At 54.2% G+C, this 16,919-nt stretch overlaps 1 protein-coding gene across 1 annotated transcript in view; it reads left to right on the forward strand.

Moving 5' to 3' along the window:
- The first annotated feature begins 16,383 nt into the window (after nucleotides 1-16,383).
- The window catches only part of cpamd8 (C3 and PZP like alpha-2-macroglobulin domain containing 8), a 507,250-nt gene continuing 506,714 nt past the window's right edge, over nucleotides 16,384-16,919 (forward strand). Inside the window, 1 exon segment of the mRNA XM_087975878.1 lies at nucleotides 16,384-16,733. Coding sequence (XP_087832004.1) covers nucleotides 16,663-16,733 — 71 coding nt within the window. The 5' untranslated portion in view covers nucleotides 16,384-16,662.

Consider the following 16,919-nt stretch of genomic DNA (forward strand, 5'->3'; position numbering starts at 1 on the left):
ACACATCAAAAGGAACTTGGCTACTGTAAACCATTCTGGGATGTGGTTGTGGAAGATGCTTATAACAATGCATTTTTTTTTGTTGTTTAATTCCTCTACTTGTATTTTAACACATGTTGGGGGCCCACAGTTATAAATTGATCTCACCATATATTGATAGATGTGGTGCTGGAAGAGTGTCAGAAGTTCAGTTACCCCCAGCCTGGAGAATACTCACTGCTCCTACCCTCAAACCCACTGAGCTTTCCAATGGCATAGGTTTATGTTCTCACTGAAACTAGCTCAGTGAGTAAGGCTGGCTATTCGACTTTGATTGCCTATCACTTTTGAACCTTCCTCTTCATAAGTGCATTCCAGCTGGGGTCACAGATCAGAGTTCAGGTAGAGGGCCCTTCCAATTTCAGCTCGTGCTGTTGTTTAGATCAGCTGACCTGGTATAAACCGGGGAGGAGTCAAGTTCTTTCCAGCTCTATCATTCACTCAGATTTTCCCTGCTCTTCTCCCCCAACTTCTAAAGATGGAAGCCAGCCCCCATGTACCCCAATTCCCAGCCCAACCCCATATTAAGATTTTGTTCTCTGAATGTAAAGGTGGCCCCTGGGAGCACTGGTAAAGCTTGTGAGAGAGGAGATTACTAGAGCTGAAGCCTGTTTGATTCTGCATCCCATCCACCATCCTAAACGTTCACTCCCCCCTCCACTGATGCTCTGTGGCGTGGGGTGAACCATCCAGAAGATGCCCTGCAGAAATTCACCAAGCCTGGTTAGCACCTTCCAAACCCAAACCGTCTTCCATCTAAAAGGACAAGGGCAGCAGATACATGGGAACACCACCCATGCACTGCACATTCCTCTCCAAGCCACTGACGATCCTGACTTGGAAATATAATGCTGTTCCTTCAGTGTCACTGGGTCAGAGTCCTGGAACCCCCTCTCTAATGGCTATGTCCCCCTACATACCAAAGACTGCAGCAGTTCAAGAAGGCAGCTCACCACCACTTTCTCCAGAGGAATTATGGATGGACACACTGCATGGAAAAGTGTAAAGATTGAGCACCTGTATATGAAGCATTGACTGAACTGTGTGTGTACATTAGTGCATGTGTGTTTTTTTAATGTTGTATGTCATGGTCAAGCTCCACTGTTGCAGTCCACTAAGTAATTGGATTAAAATATGACAGTTGACCACAGATCTGTATGAATTAATTTCCAATTGTTATTCAGTATGAGCAAGAATTCATCTCTGGAATTTTCAGAGCCATCTTGTTTGTAATTATATTTGCTAAGTAAACTGGAACTTCGCCCACAAATGTCTATAGCTTCTTTCATGACCTCACACCGTCCTGAAGTACTTTATTGCAATGAAGTACTTTTGAACTGTCACCCATTGTTGTAATGCAGGAAGCACAGCTGCTAATTCTTACTCAGCAGACCACACAGAGTGATGACATAATGACCAGATAATCTGTTCAGGTGATTTGGTTGAGGAATGAATATGGACCCAGGACAATGGGGAGAACTCACCAGCTTTTCTTCCAGTAGTGACCATCCAGTTGAGAGGGCAGATGGATATCATTTTAATATTTCAGAAAGACTAGATCTCTGATAGTGCAGTACTCCAGCAGTGGTCTACTGAAGTGGCAGTTTAGAATAGGGTTTACGTCTCTATACTGGGATTAGAACCTATGACCATCTTTCTAACTCATCTCACTGCAGTCCATAGTGGATCAGATAGGACCAGGACCAATTGAACATCTCGAGTCCTGAGGCCATCTCTGTTGAGATCCTTAGTTCCAATCTCCTCACGAGTCCACAGCTGTGGCAGGCAGTGGCCAGAGTGAGATGTTCACCAGAGGTGACTTTTATCTTCATATCATGACCCAGTAAAATATGTGTAGGTTCCATCTGAGTTTGTCCAAGTTTGTCTCACGTGATTTCTAATTGAGGATTAAAGTTAAGAGATCACCTTTCAGCTTTGCAGAAAAAGATAAAATTAGTAATTAGATTTAAATCATTTCTCCTTGTTAGGAGTGTTTCTATCTAATGATTCAGAAGATGGCAACATCCAGGACAAAACAGATAGCTATATTAGCAACTCATTCATCACTTTAAAACTCCATGCCCTCCACTACCAACACACTGGCAGAGCGAGTGCCACTGACAAAATGCACCAACGTTCTTTCAACAGTACCTTCCAGGCCTGCAACCTCTCTCATCTAGATGGACAAGGGCAGCAGATCCATGGGAACACTGAAGACACCAAATGCTGGAGATTTTGGTAGTATAGATGAGCAGAGAGATCTCGGTGTCCAGGTACACAGATCCTTGAAAGTTGCCACCCAGGTTGACAGGGTTGTTAAGAAGGCATACAGTGTTTTAGTTTTTATTAATAGAGGGATCGAGTTCCGAAACCATGAGGTTATGCTACAGCTGTACAAAACTCTGGTACGGCCACACTTGGAGTATTGTGTACAGTTCTGGTCACCGCATTATAAGAAGGATGTGGAAGCTTTGGAAAGGGTGCAGAGGGGATTTATTAGGATGTTGCCTGGTATGGAGGGAAGGTCTTATGAGGAAAGGCTGAGGGACTTGAGGCTGTTTTTGTTAGAGAGAAGAAGGTTGAGAGGTGACTTAATAGAGACATATAAGATAATCAGAGGGTTAGATAGGGTGGACAGGGAGAGCCTTTTTCCAAGTATGGTGACGGCGAGCATGAGGGGGCATAGCTTTAAATTGAGGGGTGATAGATATAGGACAGATGTCAGAGGTAGTTTCTTTACTCAGAGTAGTAAGGGTATGGAATGCTTTGCCTGCAACAGTAGTAGATTTGCCAACTTTAAGTACATTTACGTCATCATTGGACAAGCATATGGACGTACTTGGAATAGTGTAGGTTAACTGGGCTTCAGATTGGTGTGACAGGTCGGCCTGTACTGTGCTGTAATGTTCTATGTTCTATGTTCTATCTCAGTGATTCAGACAGAGCATCCATGAAGAGAGATCAAGCTAATGTTCAGAGTCTAGATTACTCTTCGTCAGATGAAGAGTCAATTCGACTCAGAGTGTTAGCCCGCTCTCTCTCCATGGTTCCTGTGACCCGCTGTGACCTCTAGCATTTGTTGTCTTCAGTGCAGATTCCAGCATCTGTAGTAATTTGCTCCTTTTATGGGAACACTTACCCCCTGCAACTTCCCCTCCAAACACTCACCATCCTGACTTGGAAGTATATTACTGTTCCTTCACTGTCGCTGCGTCACAATCCAGGTAGTGTCCTGTCTCTTTACAGTTCTGGCTTTAACTGCTTCGTGACCAATCTTGTTTCCTCGGAGTGAATTGTTATACGACACTGGATAAGGATGTAGTTGGGGACCATGTTGGGGCAGGATGCCTGTGTTGTGTTATATGGCATTCCCAACCTGCACTGCACCATGTTCTGTTATGGCAATAAGTGACAATGTCCCTTGCCCTAGAGAAAGCCACACACCCCTCTTCCTCTCCAGTGGACTCCATCCGGACCCCCTCGTCCCCAAATCAGGGTGATACAGAACTCCAAGGCAGCTGATTACAGTGGAATGAAAATTGCCTGATTGTTGACTGTGGGCTGTTGGTTAATTGCCCGGTTTTGCTCTGGCTAGTTAGCTGCCGGTTTATGGAATGATTTGCTCCCCCGTCCCCCACCAAGTTCACACAAAGACCTTGGTCACAATGAAGAGGACGGAGAGTTGTGTGATGGGTTGGAACATAGCCATGTTTTAAGCTCCAGTTCTGTGGGAAAAGCAAGAGTGAGGTAGCCTTCCTTGATCTTTCGCCATGTACCACTGCCTTGTTCTGATACTTAAAATCATTGAATTAAATTGAGTTGCTTGGAATGTGGCTGGAATGTGAAGATTGTGAGATGGCAGGATTGTCTGTGAGAAGATTTCTGCAAAATGAGAGGTGACCTAATTGAAATTTACACAATTGTAACAGGGTGGATGTAGAATATGGTGTTTCCTGTTCTTGAAACATCCTATTTTGAATGGAGATTCTAGAATGAGGGGATGGCCATTTAAGGCTGAGGTGAAGAGGTGTTTCTTTAACCTGAGGGTGCTGATTCGTTGGGTCACAGTGTCTACCACAACCAAAGGCATCAGTTTGTTTGTTTGCAATCTCTTTGGCTTATCCTTTCCTACGTTACATTGCTGACTGCACTTTAAATGACTCATTATATGTGGGATCTCTTGGCTAGTCCTCAAACAGGCACCTTCCTGAGCGACCTCCACTTCCCCACTTATTCCTAAACTTCAGCTCCCCCAAATCCTGATGGGTGTATTTTAACTCACACATCCATCACTGTCCGTGCACTCACTGCCCTGCACTGGATGCTGGAGCAGTAAAATTAAAACTAACATTCTGTTCAATTCCTGTCATTGCATCACTCCTCCCAATCTCTATAACTTCCACTTCCTGTCTTTTATCCTGATATAGAACGTTTCTATAATTCTTCTGACTTATACTTTGCAATTACTTGTGTTCCAGCTTTGGCAGCTGTCCTTCACCTGCCACATCTCCCTCTCTTTCTCTCTGCCTTTTAAACACCTGTTGAAATCCCCCTTTTTGCTCAAACTGTTGGTCCTTTGATCAGCTGTTTCTTCGCATGGTTTAGTGTCAATGTTCCTTCACCATTAGTGTCATATGCTTCTGTGAATCCACTTGCGATGTTTCCTATATTAAAGAACAATATAAATACAAGTTGGGGATCTTATGGTGTACTGTCCCTTCCACTGAACCAGGAGGCCTGGGTTTAAGTCCCACCTGCTCCAGAGGTGTGTCATAATATCTGAACAGTTTGATTGGATTTATTATTGTCACATGTATCTAGGGTACAGTGAAACATTTTGTTTTGTGTACAATGCAGGCAGATTGTACCAAAGAAAGTACATTAGGATAATAAAACAGAGCGAGGAATACAATGTTACTGCTGCAGAGAAGGTACACAAGAACAAGCTCAGCATTAAATTTAAGATTTGAGAGGTCCATTCAGAAGACCAATAACAATGGGAAGAAACCATTCTTGAACCTGTTGTTACATGTGTTTAAGCTTTTGTACCTTCTGTCTGACAAAAATGGTTGGAAGAGTTTATAACTATGCGGGAGGGTCTTTGATGATGTTGGCTGCCTTCCCGAGGCAGTGGGAAGTATAGATGCAGCCAATTGCTGGAAGATTGACTTGTGTGATGACTGGTCTGTGTTCACAACTCTCTGTAGTTTCTTATGGTCATGGGCAGAGCACTTACGTACCAAGCTGTGGTGCACCTGGAGAGAATGCTTTCTCTGGTGCATCTGTAAAGATTGGTAAGAATCCTTACGGACTCTTTGTGTTTCCAATTGTGGAAAATTCAAATCTAGTCAATAACGTGGATCTCTAAAGAGATACCTCCGTAGGTGCACCACATGCAAAACAAGTCTACACAAAAACTGTCAGAGTGCTGTGGAAAGCAGAATCAAATTCCCAAAGTACACTATGTCTGGACAACATCACCAGATCAATGTGAAAAGTGATCAATGTAAACAAACAGTGAAAATAATTACAATGGACATGAGATTTCTGAGACACATAGTAAAGGTTTTTTATACCATTGAGAATATTTTGGGGATAGGAGGCACAGAGGAATTTTCACAATGATCATTCAACGCCAATCGCTGCAGTTTTGGAACATCCTGAGACAGAAACTCTGGTAGGGCTCTGGTAGAGAATGAGAGAGAGAGAGAGAGAGAGAGAGAGAGTGGAAAGAAAAAACACAGCAGTTATTCAAAATACCAAACGTTTTAGAAGCAGAACAGGCACAGGATTTGAAAACAACACAGGGATGTTGGCTGCTGGAAAGGATGATAAAACTTTCTAGGATCTTGCCAATATTATAAACTGTGACATTTAAAGAAGGTGATCCCATGAATAAAAGGTAATCACAAAGAAATCCGAAAGGAGAAAGTTTTTTTTAATTTAACCATGAATAAAAGGTAATCACAAAGAAATCCGAAAGGAGAAAGTCTTTTTTTTATTTAAAGAGCAGCGATAATGTGGAACATGCTACCATAGGGGGTGCAGCAGAGATAGGATGCATATGAGGGGAATGGGAACATACACTGATGGAGTGAGACCCCGGGAGCTGGGAAGAAACAGCAGTCCAAGTTATGTGTCTGTTTCTGTGCTGTAAAAATCAATGTATTTGCTGGTGTTTCATGGCAGACAGTGGTATTGTGATAATGTCACAGGGCTAGTAGTGCAGAACACACGTTAAATGTTCCAGGGATATGGGTTTGAATCCCACCATGGAAGATGGTGAAATTTGAATTCAATAAAAATCTGGAATTTAAAAAATGCTAATCTAATGGGTAGTGGAGTCCAAAACTAGAAGGCATTGGTTTAAGGTGAGGGGGGTAAGATTTAAAAAGGACCTGAGAAGTAACTTTTTCACCCAGAGGGCGGTGCGTGTATGGAATGAGCTGCCAGAGGAAGTGGTGGAGGCTGGTACAATTACAGCATTTAAAAGGCATCCGGGTGGGTATATGAATAGGAAGGGTTTAGAGGGATATGGGCCAAGTGCTGGCAAATGGGACTAGACTAATTTAGGATGTCTGGTCAGCATGGATGGAGTTGGACCGGAGGGTCTAAGAGAGTGGTGCTGGAAAAGCACAGCAGTCAGGCAGCATCTGAGGAGCAGGAGAATCGATGTTTTGGGCATTAGCACATCATCAGCAATGAGGGGGTGGACTAAGAGATAAATTGGGGGGTGGGGCTGAGGGGGAAGGTAGCTGAGAATGCCATAGGTAGATGGAGGTGGGAGTAAAGGTGATAGGTCAGAGAGGAGGGTGGGCGGGCAGGTGGGAAGGAGGATGGACGGGTAGGACAGGTTGACTCTGATCTCCAGCATCTGCAGTGGTCACTTTCTCCCGAAGGATCTGTTTCCATGCTGTACATCTCTATGACTGTAATGGTAACCACGTAACTACTGTCAATTGTTGTAAAAAAACCTCATCTGGTTCAGTGATGTCCTTTAGAGAAGGAAATCTGTTGTTTTTAACCCAGTCAGGCCAGCATATGATTCCAACCTGTATTAATGTAGTTAACTGTTAACTGTGCTCTAGACAATTCGGACCAAGCAGTAAACTCTGGCCACAGTCTCTAAACAAATAAAACAGAATAGCAGCTGAGCCATTGCACCAAATTAACATATATCCCTTGGAACCCCTTAAAAGGGGAGAGTGGAATACAAGTGGTATCAGGAGGAGATTCCATTGAAGAGGTGGGGGGGTACCTCACAACCTTTAAAAAATCTTCGAACAAGCATCTGAAGTGTCATAACATTTAAGGCTATGGACCTAATGTGGGTAAATGGGACTAGTGTAAATAGGTCGGCACAGACTAGATGGGTTGAAGAGTCTCTGTGCTGTATGATTCTATGACTAAAATTGTATTTATTTCAGGGGAGCTGAAAATGTTTTGCTGGAAAAGCACAGCAGGTCAGGCAGCATCCAAGGAGCAGAAGAATCGAGAAAGGGCTCATGCCCGAAACGTCGATTCTCCTGCTCCTTGGATGCTGCCTGACCTGCTGCGCTTTTCCAGCAACACATTTTCAGCTCTGATCTCCAGCATCTGCAGTCCTCACTTTCCCCTCGAAGATTTATTTCAGAGGAATCAAGGTAACATTTGGTGGAGGACATGTATTGACACTTTGTATAGGATGTTGGATGGGGAGCACAACTGGAAGGTTCAATGGAGGGAGACACTCACCCATCCACTGAACAAGAGCCAATTGTCAAATGTCAAGTGGCATGGTGGTTAGCACAGCTGCCTCACAGCGCCAGGGACCTGGGTTCAATTCCTGTCTGCGTGGGTTTCCCACAGTCCAGAGTTGCAGGTTAGATGAATTGGCCATGCTAAATTGCCCCTACAGTTAGGTGAAGGGATAAATGTAGGGGAATGGGTCTGGGTGGGTTGCTCTTTGGAGAATTGGTGTCGACTTGTTGGGCCAAAGGGCCTGTTTCCACACTGTGTAAGTAATCTAATATCTAAAGCCATGATCATCCACAACAAGGTCACAAACAGTAGAAGACTTGTTGCAAATGAGTGTTCTAGAGGGGAATAGGTTGAGGTAGCGATGACTATGTTGGGGACCTACAGTTTGGGATTGGCAGATTAATAAGAACGGGGATGGAACCATTGTTTTGGATAGCCATTTAATGGGGTGCTAACTGTGGGGTGGGTGGTGGTGGAGATTACAGGAGAAAAGAAGGATTGGAAAGGGATTTAGTTCCCCAGGAGAGAAATCGCAAGTGGCAAATATGGGGCACAGGAATTCGTGGAAATGGAGACAAAAAATTAGACCAAGCCCAGGGACAAAGAAGTAAAAGGAATATGGTTGGAAACCAGAAACCAAAGAGAAGAAAAATTGGAGAAATAGATTTTACGCATGGAAAAATTGTCCTAGTTGTGAGAGGAAAACAAAGAGATGAAAGTCTAACTTCAGGAATCTGTGATGTAATTAAGTTGACTCTAGACTGCAGAGGCAGCTGAATAACAAAAAGCAGGGAGGCACAGTAGCTCAGTGATTAGCACTGCTGCCTCACAACACCAGGGACCCAGGTTCAATTCCCCCCTCATGTGCCAGCCTGTGTGGAGTTTGCAATTCTCCCTGTGTCTGCATGGGTTTCCTTTGGGTACTCTGGTTTTCTCCCAGTCCAAAGATGTACATGTTAGGCGGGTTAGCCATGGGGTGATAGGTTAGGGGGGACTGTGTCTGGGTGTGAGTAGGGTGCTATTTGGAGGGTTGGTGTGAACTTGCTGGGCTGAATGGCCTGCTTCCACACTGTAGGGATTCTTTGATTGAGGAGCTGGTAGAGGTGCTTCTGTGGCAGTGAGCACACTGGTGGAGCTTGTTGAATTGGCACAGGAGGATAATGGGATTTACCAGGTGGGGAGGTGCCCTCGGGGAGTGGTCAGTCACTTTGTCCACTCACAGTCTGTGGAGTAACAGGAGCAGCTGTCACTGCTGGACGGTTTGTTAATGATTAAATCACAACCTGTCACAAATGACCCAATATTCAGGAGCTCAATCAGGAATGGGAACTTTCAATCAATCCTTCCCTCTGTCTCCACAGATGCTGGAATTTCTCCAGCACTTTGCAGTGATTTCAAAATCTCCAGCATTTTCCCACTTTGTGTTTAACTGAGAGGTCTGGACAGCTGTATTTCTCAGGTTGTTGCGGCGGTGGGGGGGGGTGGGGGCGTTTATGGGGGGTGTTGTGGGGGTTGGGGATTGTAGAGTGGGAAGGATTTAGGGGTGGTGGGGTTGTGTGTGTTGTGTGGGGGTGGGGTTGTGTGTGTTGTGTGGGGGGGTTTGTGTGTGGGGTGGGTGTGTTTGGGGAGGTTAGTGTGTGAGTGTGGGGGTGTGTGTCTGTGGGGGATGGAGTTGGTGTTTGATGGAGGGGTGTTTGTGGGAAGGATGGGTCTGAGGTGGGTGTATGTAACTAGGGATGTGGTTGTGTGGGGTGGGGTGTGGGAGTGGTGGGGGTAGGATGGGGGTGGGGGTGGATGGGAATGGGGTGTAGGGTGTGAGGCTGAATGTGTGTGGGGATGTGTGAGGGTGTATAGGGGTGGGATGTGTGTGTGGGGATGGGTGGGGTGAGGGTGAGCGTGTGTGAGGGTGTACGTTGGTGTGGGTGGGGGATGTGAGGGTGTGGGTTGGGTGTATGTGGGTGTGTGTGGAGGGTGTTGGTGTGCGTGGGGGATGTGAGGCTGGGAATGTGAGTGTGTGTGTGAGGGTGTATTCGTGTGGGTGTGATTGGGTGTGGGTGAGGGTGTGTTGCTGGGTGTGTTGGTAAGGGTGGGGCATGTGTTGGTGTGGGTTGGGTGTGTGTGAGGGTGAGGGGTGTGTGTGAGGGTGTGGGTGTATAGGAGGGTGTGTTGGTGTGGGTGGGGGCTGTGAGGGTGTGTGTATGAGGGTGTATGTTGGTGTGAGTGGGGGTGTGTGGGGGTGAGGGGTGTGTGGGGGGTATTGGTGTGTGTGGGCATGGGGGTGTGTGTGAAGGGTGTGTTGGTGTGGGTGGGGGGGGGTGTGTGGGTGTGTGTGGGTGTATAGGTGTGTGTGTGTGGGGGGTGTGTGGGGGTGCGAGTGTGTGGGGGTTGTGTGTGTGGAGGGGTGTGTCGGTGGGATGTGTGTGGATGTGTCGGTGGGGTGTGGGTGTGTGTGGGGGGGTGCATGTCAGGGGGTGTGTCGGGGGTGTGTGTGTGTGGGGAGTGTGTCAGGGGTGTGTGTGTGGGGTGGGGGTGTATGGGGGGGTGTCGGGGAGTGTGTGGGTGTGCCAGGGGTGTGTGTGGGTATGTGTCGGGGTTGTGTGTTGGTGTGGGTGTCGGGGGGTGTGTGGGTGTGTGTGTGGGGGGGGGGTGTGTGTCGGGGGGTGTGTGGGGGAGTGTGTCAGGGGGGTGTGTGGTTGTGTGTGAGGGTGGGGTATGTCAGGGGGTGTGTGGGTGTGTGTGTGTGTGTTACGGGGGGGTGTCGGGGGTGTGTGTGGGTGTGTCGGGGGGTGTGTGGGTGTGTCGGGGGGTGTGTGGGTGTGTGTGGGGGGGTGTGTGTCGGGGGTGTGTGTGGGTGTGGGTGTATGTGTGTATGTGTGGGTGTGTCAGAGGTGTGTGGGTATGTCGGGGGTGTGTGTGTGGGTGTGTGTCGGAGGGGGGTGTTGGGGGAGTGTGGGTGTGGGGTGTGGGTGTGGGGTGTGTGGGGGGTGTATGTGTGTGTGGGGGATGGTGTGAGTGGGAGGGGTGTCGGGAGGTGTGTGTCAGTGTGTGTGGGTGGGGTGTGTCGGGGAGTGTGTGTGGGGGTGTGTGTAGGTGTGGGTGAGATGTGTGTGTGGGGTATATGTGTGGGTGTATGTGTGGGGGTGGGTGTGTGTGGGAGGGGTATCGGGAGGTGTGTGTGTGGGGTGTGTGTGTGGGGGTGGTGTGGGGAGGTGTGTGTGGGGGTGTGTGTGTGTGTATGGGGGTGTGTGTGGGGGGGTGGTGTGCGTGTATATGGGGGGTGTGTGTGTGGGGGGTGGTGTGTGTGTGTGTGTGGGGGTGGTGTGTGTGTGTGGGGGGGGGTGGTGTGTGTGTGTGTGGGGGGGTGGTGTGTGTGTGGGGGGGTGGTGTGTGTGTGGGGGGGTGGTGTGTGGGTGGTGTGTGTGTGTATGTGGGGGGTGGTGTGTGTGTGGGGGGTGTGTGGCTGGGGGGGGTGGGGTGTGTGTGTGGGGGGTGGGGTGTGTGTGTGGGGGGTGGTGTGTGTGTGTGTGGGGGGGTGGTGTGTGGGTGGTGTGTATGGGGGGGTGTGTGGGTGGTGTGTGTGTGTATGTGGGGGTGGTGTGTGTGTGGGGGGTGTGTGGCTGGGGGGGGTGGGGTGTGTGTGTGGGGGGTGGGGTGTGTGTGTGGGGGGTGGTGTGTGTGTGTGTGGGGGGTGGTGTGTGGGTGGTGTGTATGGGGGGGGTGTGTGGGTGGTGGGGTGCGTGTGTGGGGGGTGGTGGGTGGTGTGTGTGTGGGGGGGTGGTGTGTGGGGGGTGGTGGTGGGTGGTGCGTGTGTGTGGGGGGGTGGTGTGTGGGTGTGGGGGGTGGTGTGTGGGTGTGGGGGGGGTGTGTGGGTGTGGGGGGGGTGTGTGGGTGTGGGGGGGGTGTGTGGGTGTGGGGGTGTGTGTGTGTGTGTGTGTGTGTGTGGGTGGTGTGTGTGGGGGGGGTGGTGTGGGTGTGGGGGGGTGTGTGGGTGGGGGGGTGGTGTGTGTGTGTGTGGGTGGTGTGTGGTGTGTGTGTGGGGGGGGTGGTGTGTGGGTGGGGGGGGTGGTGTGTGGGTGTGGGGGGGGTGTGTGGGTGGGGAGGTGGGGTGTGGGTGTGTGTGGGGGGGGTGGTGTGTGGGTTGGGGGGTGGTGTGTGTGTGTGTGGGGGGGATTGGTGTGTGGGTGTGTGTGGGTGGTGTGTGTGTGTGGGTGGTGTGTGTGTGTGGGTGGTGTGTGTGTGGTGGGGGTGGTGTGTGGGTGGGGGGGGTGGTGTGTGGGTGGGGGGGTGGTGTGGGTGGGGAGGTGGGGTGTGGGTGTGTGTGGGGGGGGTGGTGTGTGGGTTGGGGGGTGGTGTGTGTGTGTGTGGGGGGGGTGGTGTGTGTGTGTGGGTGGTGTGTGTGTGGGGGGGGTGGTGTGTGGGTGGGGGGGGTGGTGTGTGGGTGGTGTGTGGGTGTGGAGGTGGTGTGTGGGTGGGGGGGTGGTGGGTGGTGTGTGTGTGGGGGGGTGGTGTGTGGGTGGGGGGGTGGTGTGTGTGTGTGGGTGGTGTGTGTGTGTGTGGGGGTGTGTGTGTGTGTGGGGGTGTGTGTGTGTGGGGGTGTGTGTGTGTGGGGGTGTGTGTGTGTGTGGGTGTGTGGTGTGTGGGTGTGGGGGGGGTGGTGTGTGGATGGGTGGGTGGTGTGTGTGTGTGTGTGGGTGGTGTGTGTGGGTGGTGTGTGTGTGTGTGGGTGGTGTGTGTGTGTGTGGGTGGGGGGGGTGGTGTGGGTGTGGGGGGGGGTGTGTGGGTGGGGGTGTGGTGTGTGTGTGTGTGGGTGGTGTGTGTGTGGGGGGGGTGTGGGGGTGGGGGGGTGGTGTGTGTGTGTGTGTGGGTGGGTGGGTGGTGTGTGTGTGTGGGGGGGGTGGTGTGTGTGTGTGTGTGTGTGGGTGGTGTGTGTGTGTGGGGGGTGGGTGGTGTGTGTGTGGGGCGGGGTGTGTGGGTGGGGAGGTGGTGTGTGGGTGTGGGGGGGGTGTGTGGGTGGGGAGGTGGTGTGTGGGTGGGGAGGTGGTGTGTGGGTGTGGGGGGGTGTGTGGGTGTGGGGGGGTGTGTGGGTGTGTGGGTGTGGGGAGGTGGTGTGTGGGTGGGGAGGTGGTGTGTGGGTGTGGGTGGTGTGTGTGTGTGTGTGTGGGGGGGGTGGTGGGTGGTGTGTGTGTGGGGGGGTGGTGTGTGGGTGGGGGGTTGGTGTGTGGGTTTGGGGGGGTGTGTGGGTGGGGAGGTGGGGTGTGGGTGTGTGTGGGGGGGGTGGTGTGTGGGTGTGGGTGTGTGTGGGGGGGGGTGGTGTGTGGGTGTGGGGGGGTGGCGTGTGGGTGTGGGGGGGGGTGTGTGGGTTGGGGGGTGGTGTGTGGGTGTGGGGGGGGTGTGGGTGTGGGTGTGTGGGTGGTGTGTGTGTGTGGGTGGTGTGTGTGTGGGGGGGGTGGTGTGTGGGTGGGGGGGGGTGGTGTGTGGGTGGTGTGTGGGTGTGGTGTGTGTGTGGGGGGGGTGGTGTGTGGGTGGGGGGGGGTGGTGTGTGGGTGGTGTGTGGGTGTGGGGGTGGTGGGTGGTGTGTGTGTGGGGGGGGAGTGGTGTGTGTGTGGGGGGGTGGTGTGTGGGTGTGGGGGGGGTGTGTGGGTGGGGGGGTGGTGTGTGTGTGGGGGTGGTGGGTGGTGTGTGTGTGGGGGGGGTGGTGTGTGGGTGTGGGGGGGTGTGTGGGTGGGGGGGTGGGTGATGTGTGTGTGTGGGGGGGTGGTGGGTGGTGTGTGTGTGGGGGGGTGGTGGGTGGTGTGTGTGTGGGGGGGTGGTGGGTGGTGTGTGTGTGGGGGGGGTGGGGGTGGTGTGTGTGTGGGGGGGTGGTGGGTGGTGTGTGTGTGGGGGGTGGTGGGTGGTGTGTGTGTGGGGGGTGGTGGGTGGTGTGTGTGTGGGGGGGTGGTGGGTGGTGTGTGTGTGTGGGGGGGTGGTGGGTGGTGTGTGTGTGGGGGGGTGGTGGGTGGTGTGTGTGTGGGGGGGGTGGTGGGTGGTGTGTGTGTGGGGGGGGGTGGTGTGTGTGGGGGGGGTGGTGGGTGGTGTGTGTGTGGGGGGGTGGTGTGTGTGGGGGGGGTAGTGTGTGTGGGGGGGGTGGTGGGTGGTGTGTGTGTGGGGGGGGTGATGTGTGTGGGGGGGTGGTGTGTGTGGGGGGGTGGTGGGTGGTGTGTGTGTGGGGGGGGTGGTGTGTGTGGGGGTGGTGTGTGGGTGGTGTGTGTGTGGGGGGGGTGGTGTGTGTGTGGGGGTGGTGGTGGGTAGTGTGTGTGTGGGGGGGGTGGTGTGTGGGTGTGGGTGGGTGTGTGGGTGGGGGGGTGGTGGGTGGTGTGTGTGTGGGGGGGTGTGTGTGTGTGTGGGGGTGGTGGTGTGTGGGTGGGGGGGGGTGATGTGTGGGTGTGGGGGGGGTGTGTGTGTGGGGGGGGTTGGTGTGTGTGTGTGGGGGGGTGTGTGTGTGGGGGGGGTGGTGTGTGGGTGTGTGTGTGGGGGGGGGTGGTGTGTGGGTGTGGGGGTGTGTGGGTGTGGGGGTGGTGTGTGGGGGGTGGTGTGTGGGTGTGGGTGTGTGTGGGGGGGTGTGTGTGTGGGGGGGGTGGTGTGTGGGGGGGGGGTGTGTGGGTGTGGGGGGGGTGTGTGTGGGGGGGGTGGTGTGTGGGTGGGGAGGTGGTGTGTGGGTGGGGGGGGTGGTGTGTGTGGGGGGGGTGTGGTGTGTGGGTGTGGGGGGGTGTGTGTGTGTGGGGGGGGTGGTGTGTGTGTGGGGGGGTGTGTGTGTGGGGGGGTGGTGTGTGGGTGTGTGTGTGTGGGGGGGTGGTGTGTGGGTGTGGGGGGGTGTGGGTGTGGGGGGTGGTGTGTGGGGGGTGGTGTGTGGGTGTGGGGGTGTGTGTGTGTGGGGGGGGGTGGTGTGTGGGTGTGGGGGGTGTGTGGGTGGGGAGGGGTGTGTGGGTGGGGAGGGGGTGTGTGGGTGGTGTGTGTGTGTGGGGGGGTGGTATGTGGGTGTGGGGGGGTGTGTGGGTGGGTGGTGTGTGTGTGGGGGGGTGTTGGGGGTGTGTGGGTGGGGGGGGTGGGAGGTGTGTGTGTGGGGGGGGTGGTGTGTGTGTGGGGGGGTGGTGTGTGTGTGGGGGGGTGTGTGTGTGTGGGGGGGTGGTGGGTGGTGTGTGTGTGGGGGGGGGGTGGGTGGTGTGTGTGTGGGGGGGGTGGTGTGTGTGGGGAGGGTGGTGGGTGGTGTGTGTGTGGGGGGGGTGGTGTGTGGGTGTGGGGGGGTGTGTGGGTGGGGGGGGTGGTGGGTGGTGTGTGTGGGGGGGGGTGGTGTCTGGGTGGGGAGGTGGTGTGTGGGTGGGGGGGTGGTGTGTGTGTGGGGGGGTGGTGTGTGGGTGTGGGGGGGGTGTGTGTGTGGGGGGGGTGGTGTGTGTGTGTGGGGGTGTGTGTGTGTGGGGGTGTGTGTGTGTGTGGGGGTGTGTGTGTGTGGGGGGGGGTGTGTGGGTGTGGTGTGTGGGTGTGGGGGGGTGGTGTGTGGGTGTGGGGGGGTGTGTGTGGGGGGTTGTGTGTGGGTGTGGGGGTGTGTGTGGGTGTGGAGGGTGGTGTGTGGGTGTAGGGGGTGTGTGTGTGTGGGGGGGGTGGTGTGTGTGTGGGGAGGTGGTGTGTGGGTGGGGGGGTGGTGTGTGTGTGGGGGGGTGGTGTGTGGGTGTGGGGGGGGTGTGTGTGTGGGGGGGGTGGTGTGTGTGTGTGGGGGGGTGGTGTGTGGGTGTGGGGGGGTGGTGTGTGGGTGTGGGGGGGTGGTGTGTGGGTGTGGGGGGGGTGGTGTGTGGGTGTGGGGGGGTGTGTGTGTGGGGGGTGGTGTGTGGGTGTGGGGGTGTGTGTGGGTGTGGGGGGTGGTGTGTGGGTGTGGGGGGTGTGTGTGTGTGGGGGGGGTGGTGTGTGGGTGTGTGTGTGTGGGGGGGTGGTGTGTGTGGTGTGGGTGTGTGTGTGTGTGGGGGGGGTGGTGTGTGTGGGGGGGTGGTGTGTGGGGGGTGGTGTGTGGGTGTGTGTGTGTGGGTGTGGGGGTGTGTGGGTGTGTGGGTGGGGGGGGTGGTGTGGGGGGGGTGGTGTGTGGGTGTGGGGGTGTGTGGGTGTGGGGGGGGTGGTGTGTGGGGGGGGTGGTGTGTGGGGGGGTTGGTGTGTGTGTGTGGGGGGTGGTGTGTGGGTGTGTGTGTGTGGGTGTGGGGGTGTGTGGGTGTGGGGGGGGTCGCTCTGTGTCCGCGGGCAGGAGGCCGCTCTCTGATTGGTTGCCCGCGGTGGGCGGGAGAGGATTGTGCGATGGGCGGATTGAGCTCGCGCTCAGACCGAGCCCGGAGCCAGGACGAGGCGGCGGCGAACAAAAGCTTCAACATCAAACGGGCATTTTCCACTTCCCCCCTGGGGCCAGGAGACGGACTCACCCCCCACCCCCGGGGGCTCCATCCCGATCCCCCCCCATCCCCCGTCCCCCGGAGCCGGACACTCGGACAGTCCGAGGAGAGCGGGGGCTCCGAGAGCCGCGTGCCCCGCTACTGGAGAGCGAGCAGCGACCGCCCCCACCCCCCCCCCCCAGACCCGGTCCCCCGGGGGGGGTCTCCCTTTACCTTTCCCTGTAAGGGTTTCCCCCCTCCCTCACTGTCTGAGGGACCCCTCCCTCACTGTCTGAGGGACCCCCCCCCCCTAAGTTTCACCCCAACCCCCTCTCTCCCTGAGAGTGTCCCTGAGGATTCCCCACCCTCCCATCTGTGGGGGGTGGTGTACAGCCCCATGGCTCCCTACCCCCCCGGCCTGTGAGCTGAGGGGCTCTCTGAGGATTTGAAAACCCAGCTTCCCCGTTGCCCTCACCCGGCTCCAGCCCGGACACTGGAAATGAGGCACGTCAGCCGCTACTGGTGGATCGTACTTTACCAGTGCTACCTCTGTCAGTGCCAAGACAGACAGTAAGTCCCACTCCGAGAGAGGGAGAGGGAGAGAGACAGTCTCTGAGTGCATGAGAGAGAAAAAGTGTGAGTGCGAGAGTGCAGACGTATGTGAGCGTGAGAGAGTGTGAGTGCAAATGAATGAGTGCAAGAGCGAGCGTGTGAGTGAGAGCAACAGCGTGATCAAGAGAGCGAGGGTGAGGACGA

This window comes from Chiloscyllium plagiosum, unplaced genomic scaffold (genome assembly GCF_037043375.1).
Source record: "Chiloscyllium plagiosum isolate Xiang-an unplaced genomic scaffold, Cpla_swu_hap1 HiC_scaffold_28, whole genome shotgun sequence".
Taxonomy (NCBI): domain Eukaryota; kingdom Metazoa; phylum Chordata; class Chondrichthyes; order Orectolobiformes; family Hemiscylliidae; genus Chiloscyllium; species Chiloscyllium plagiosum.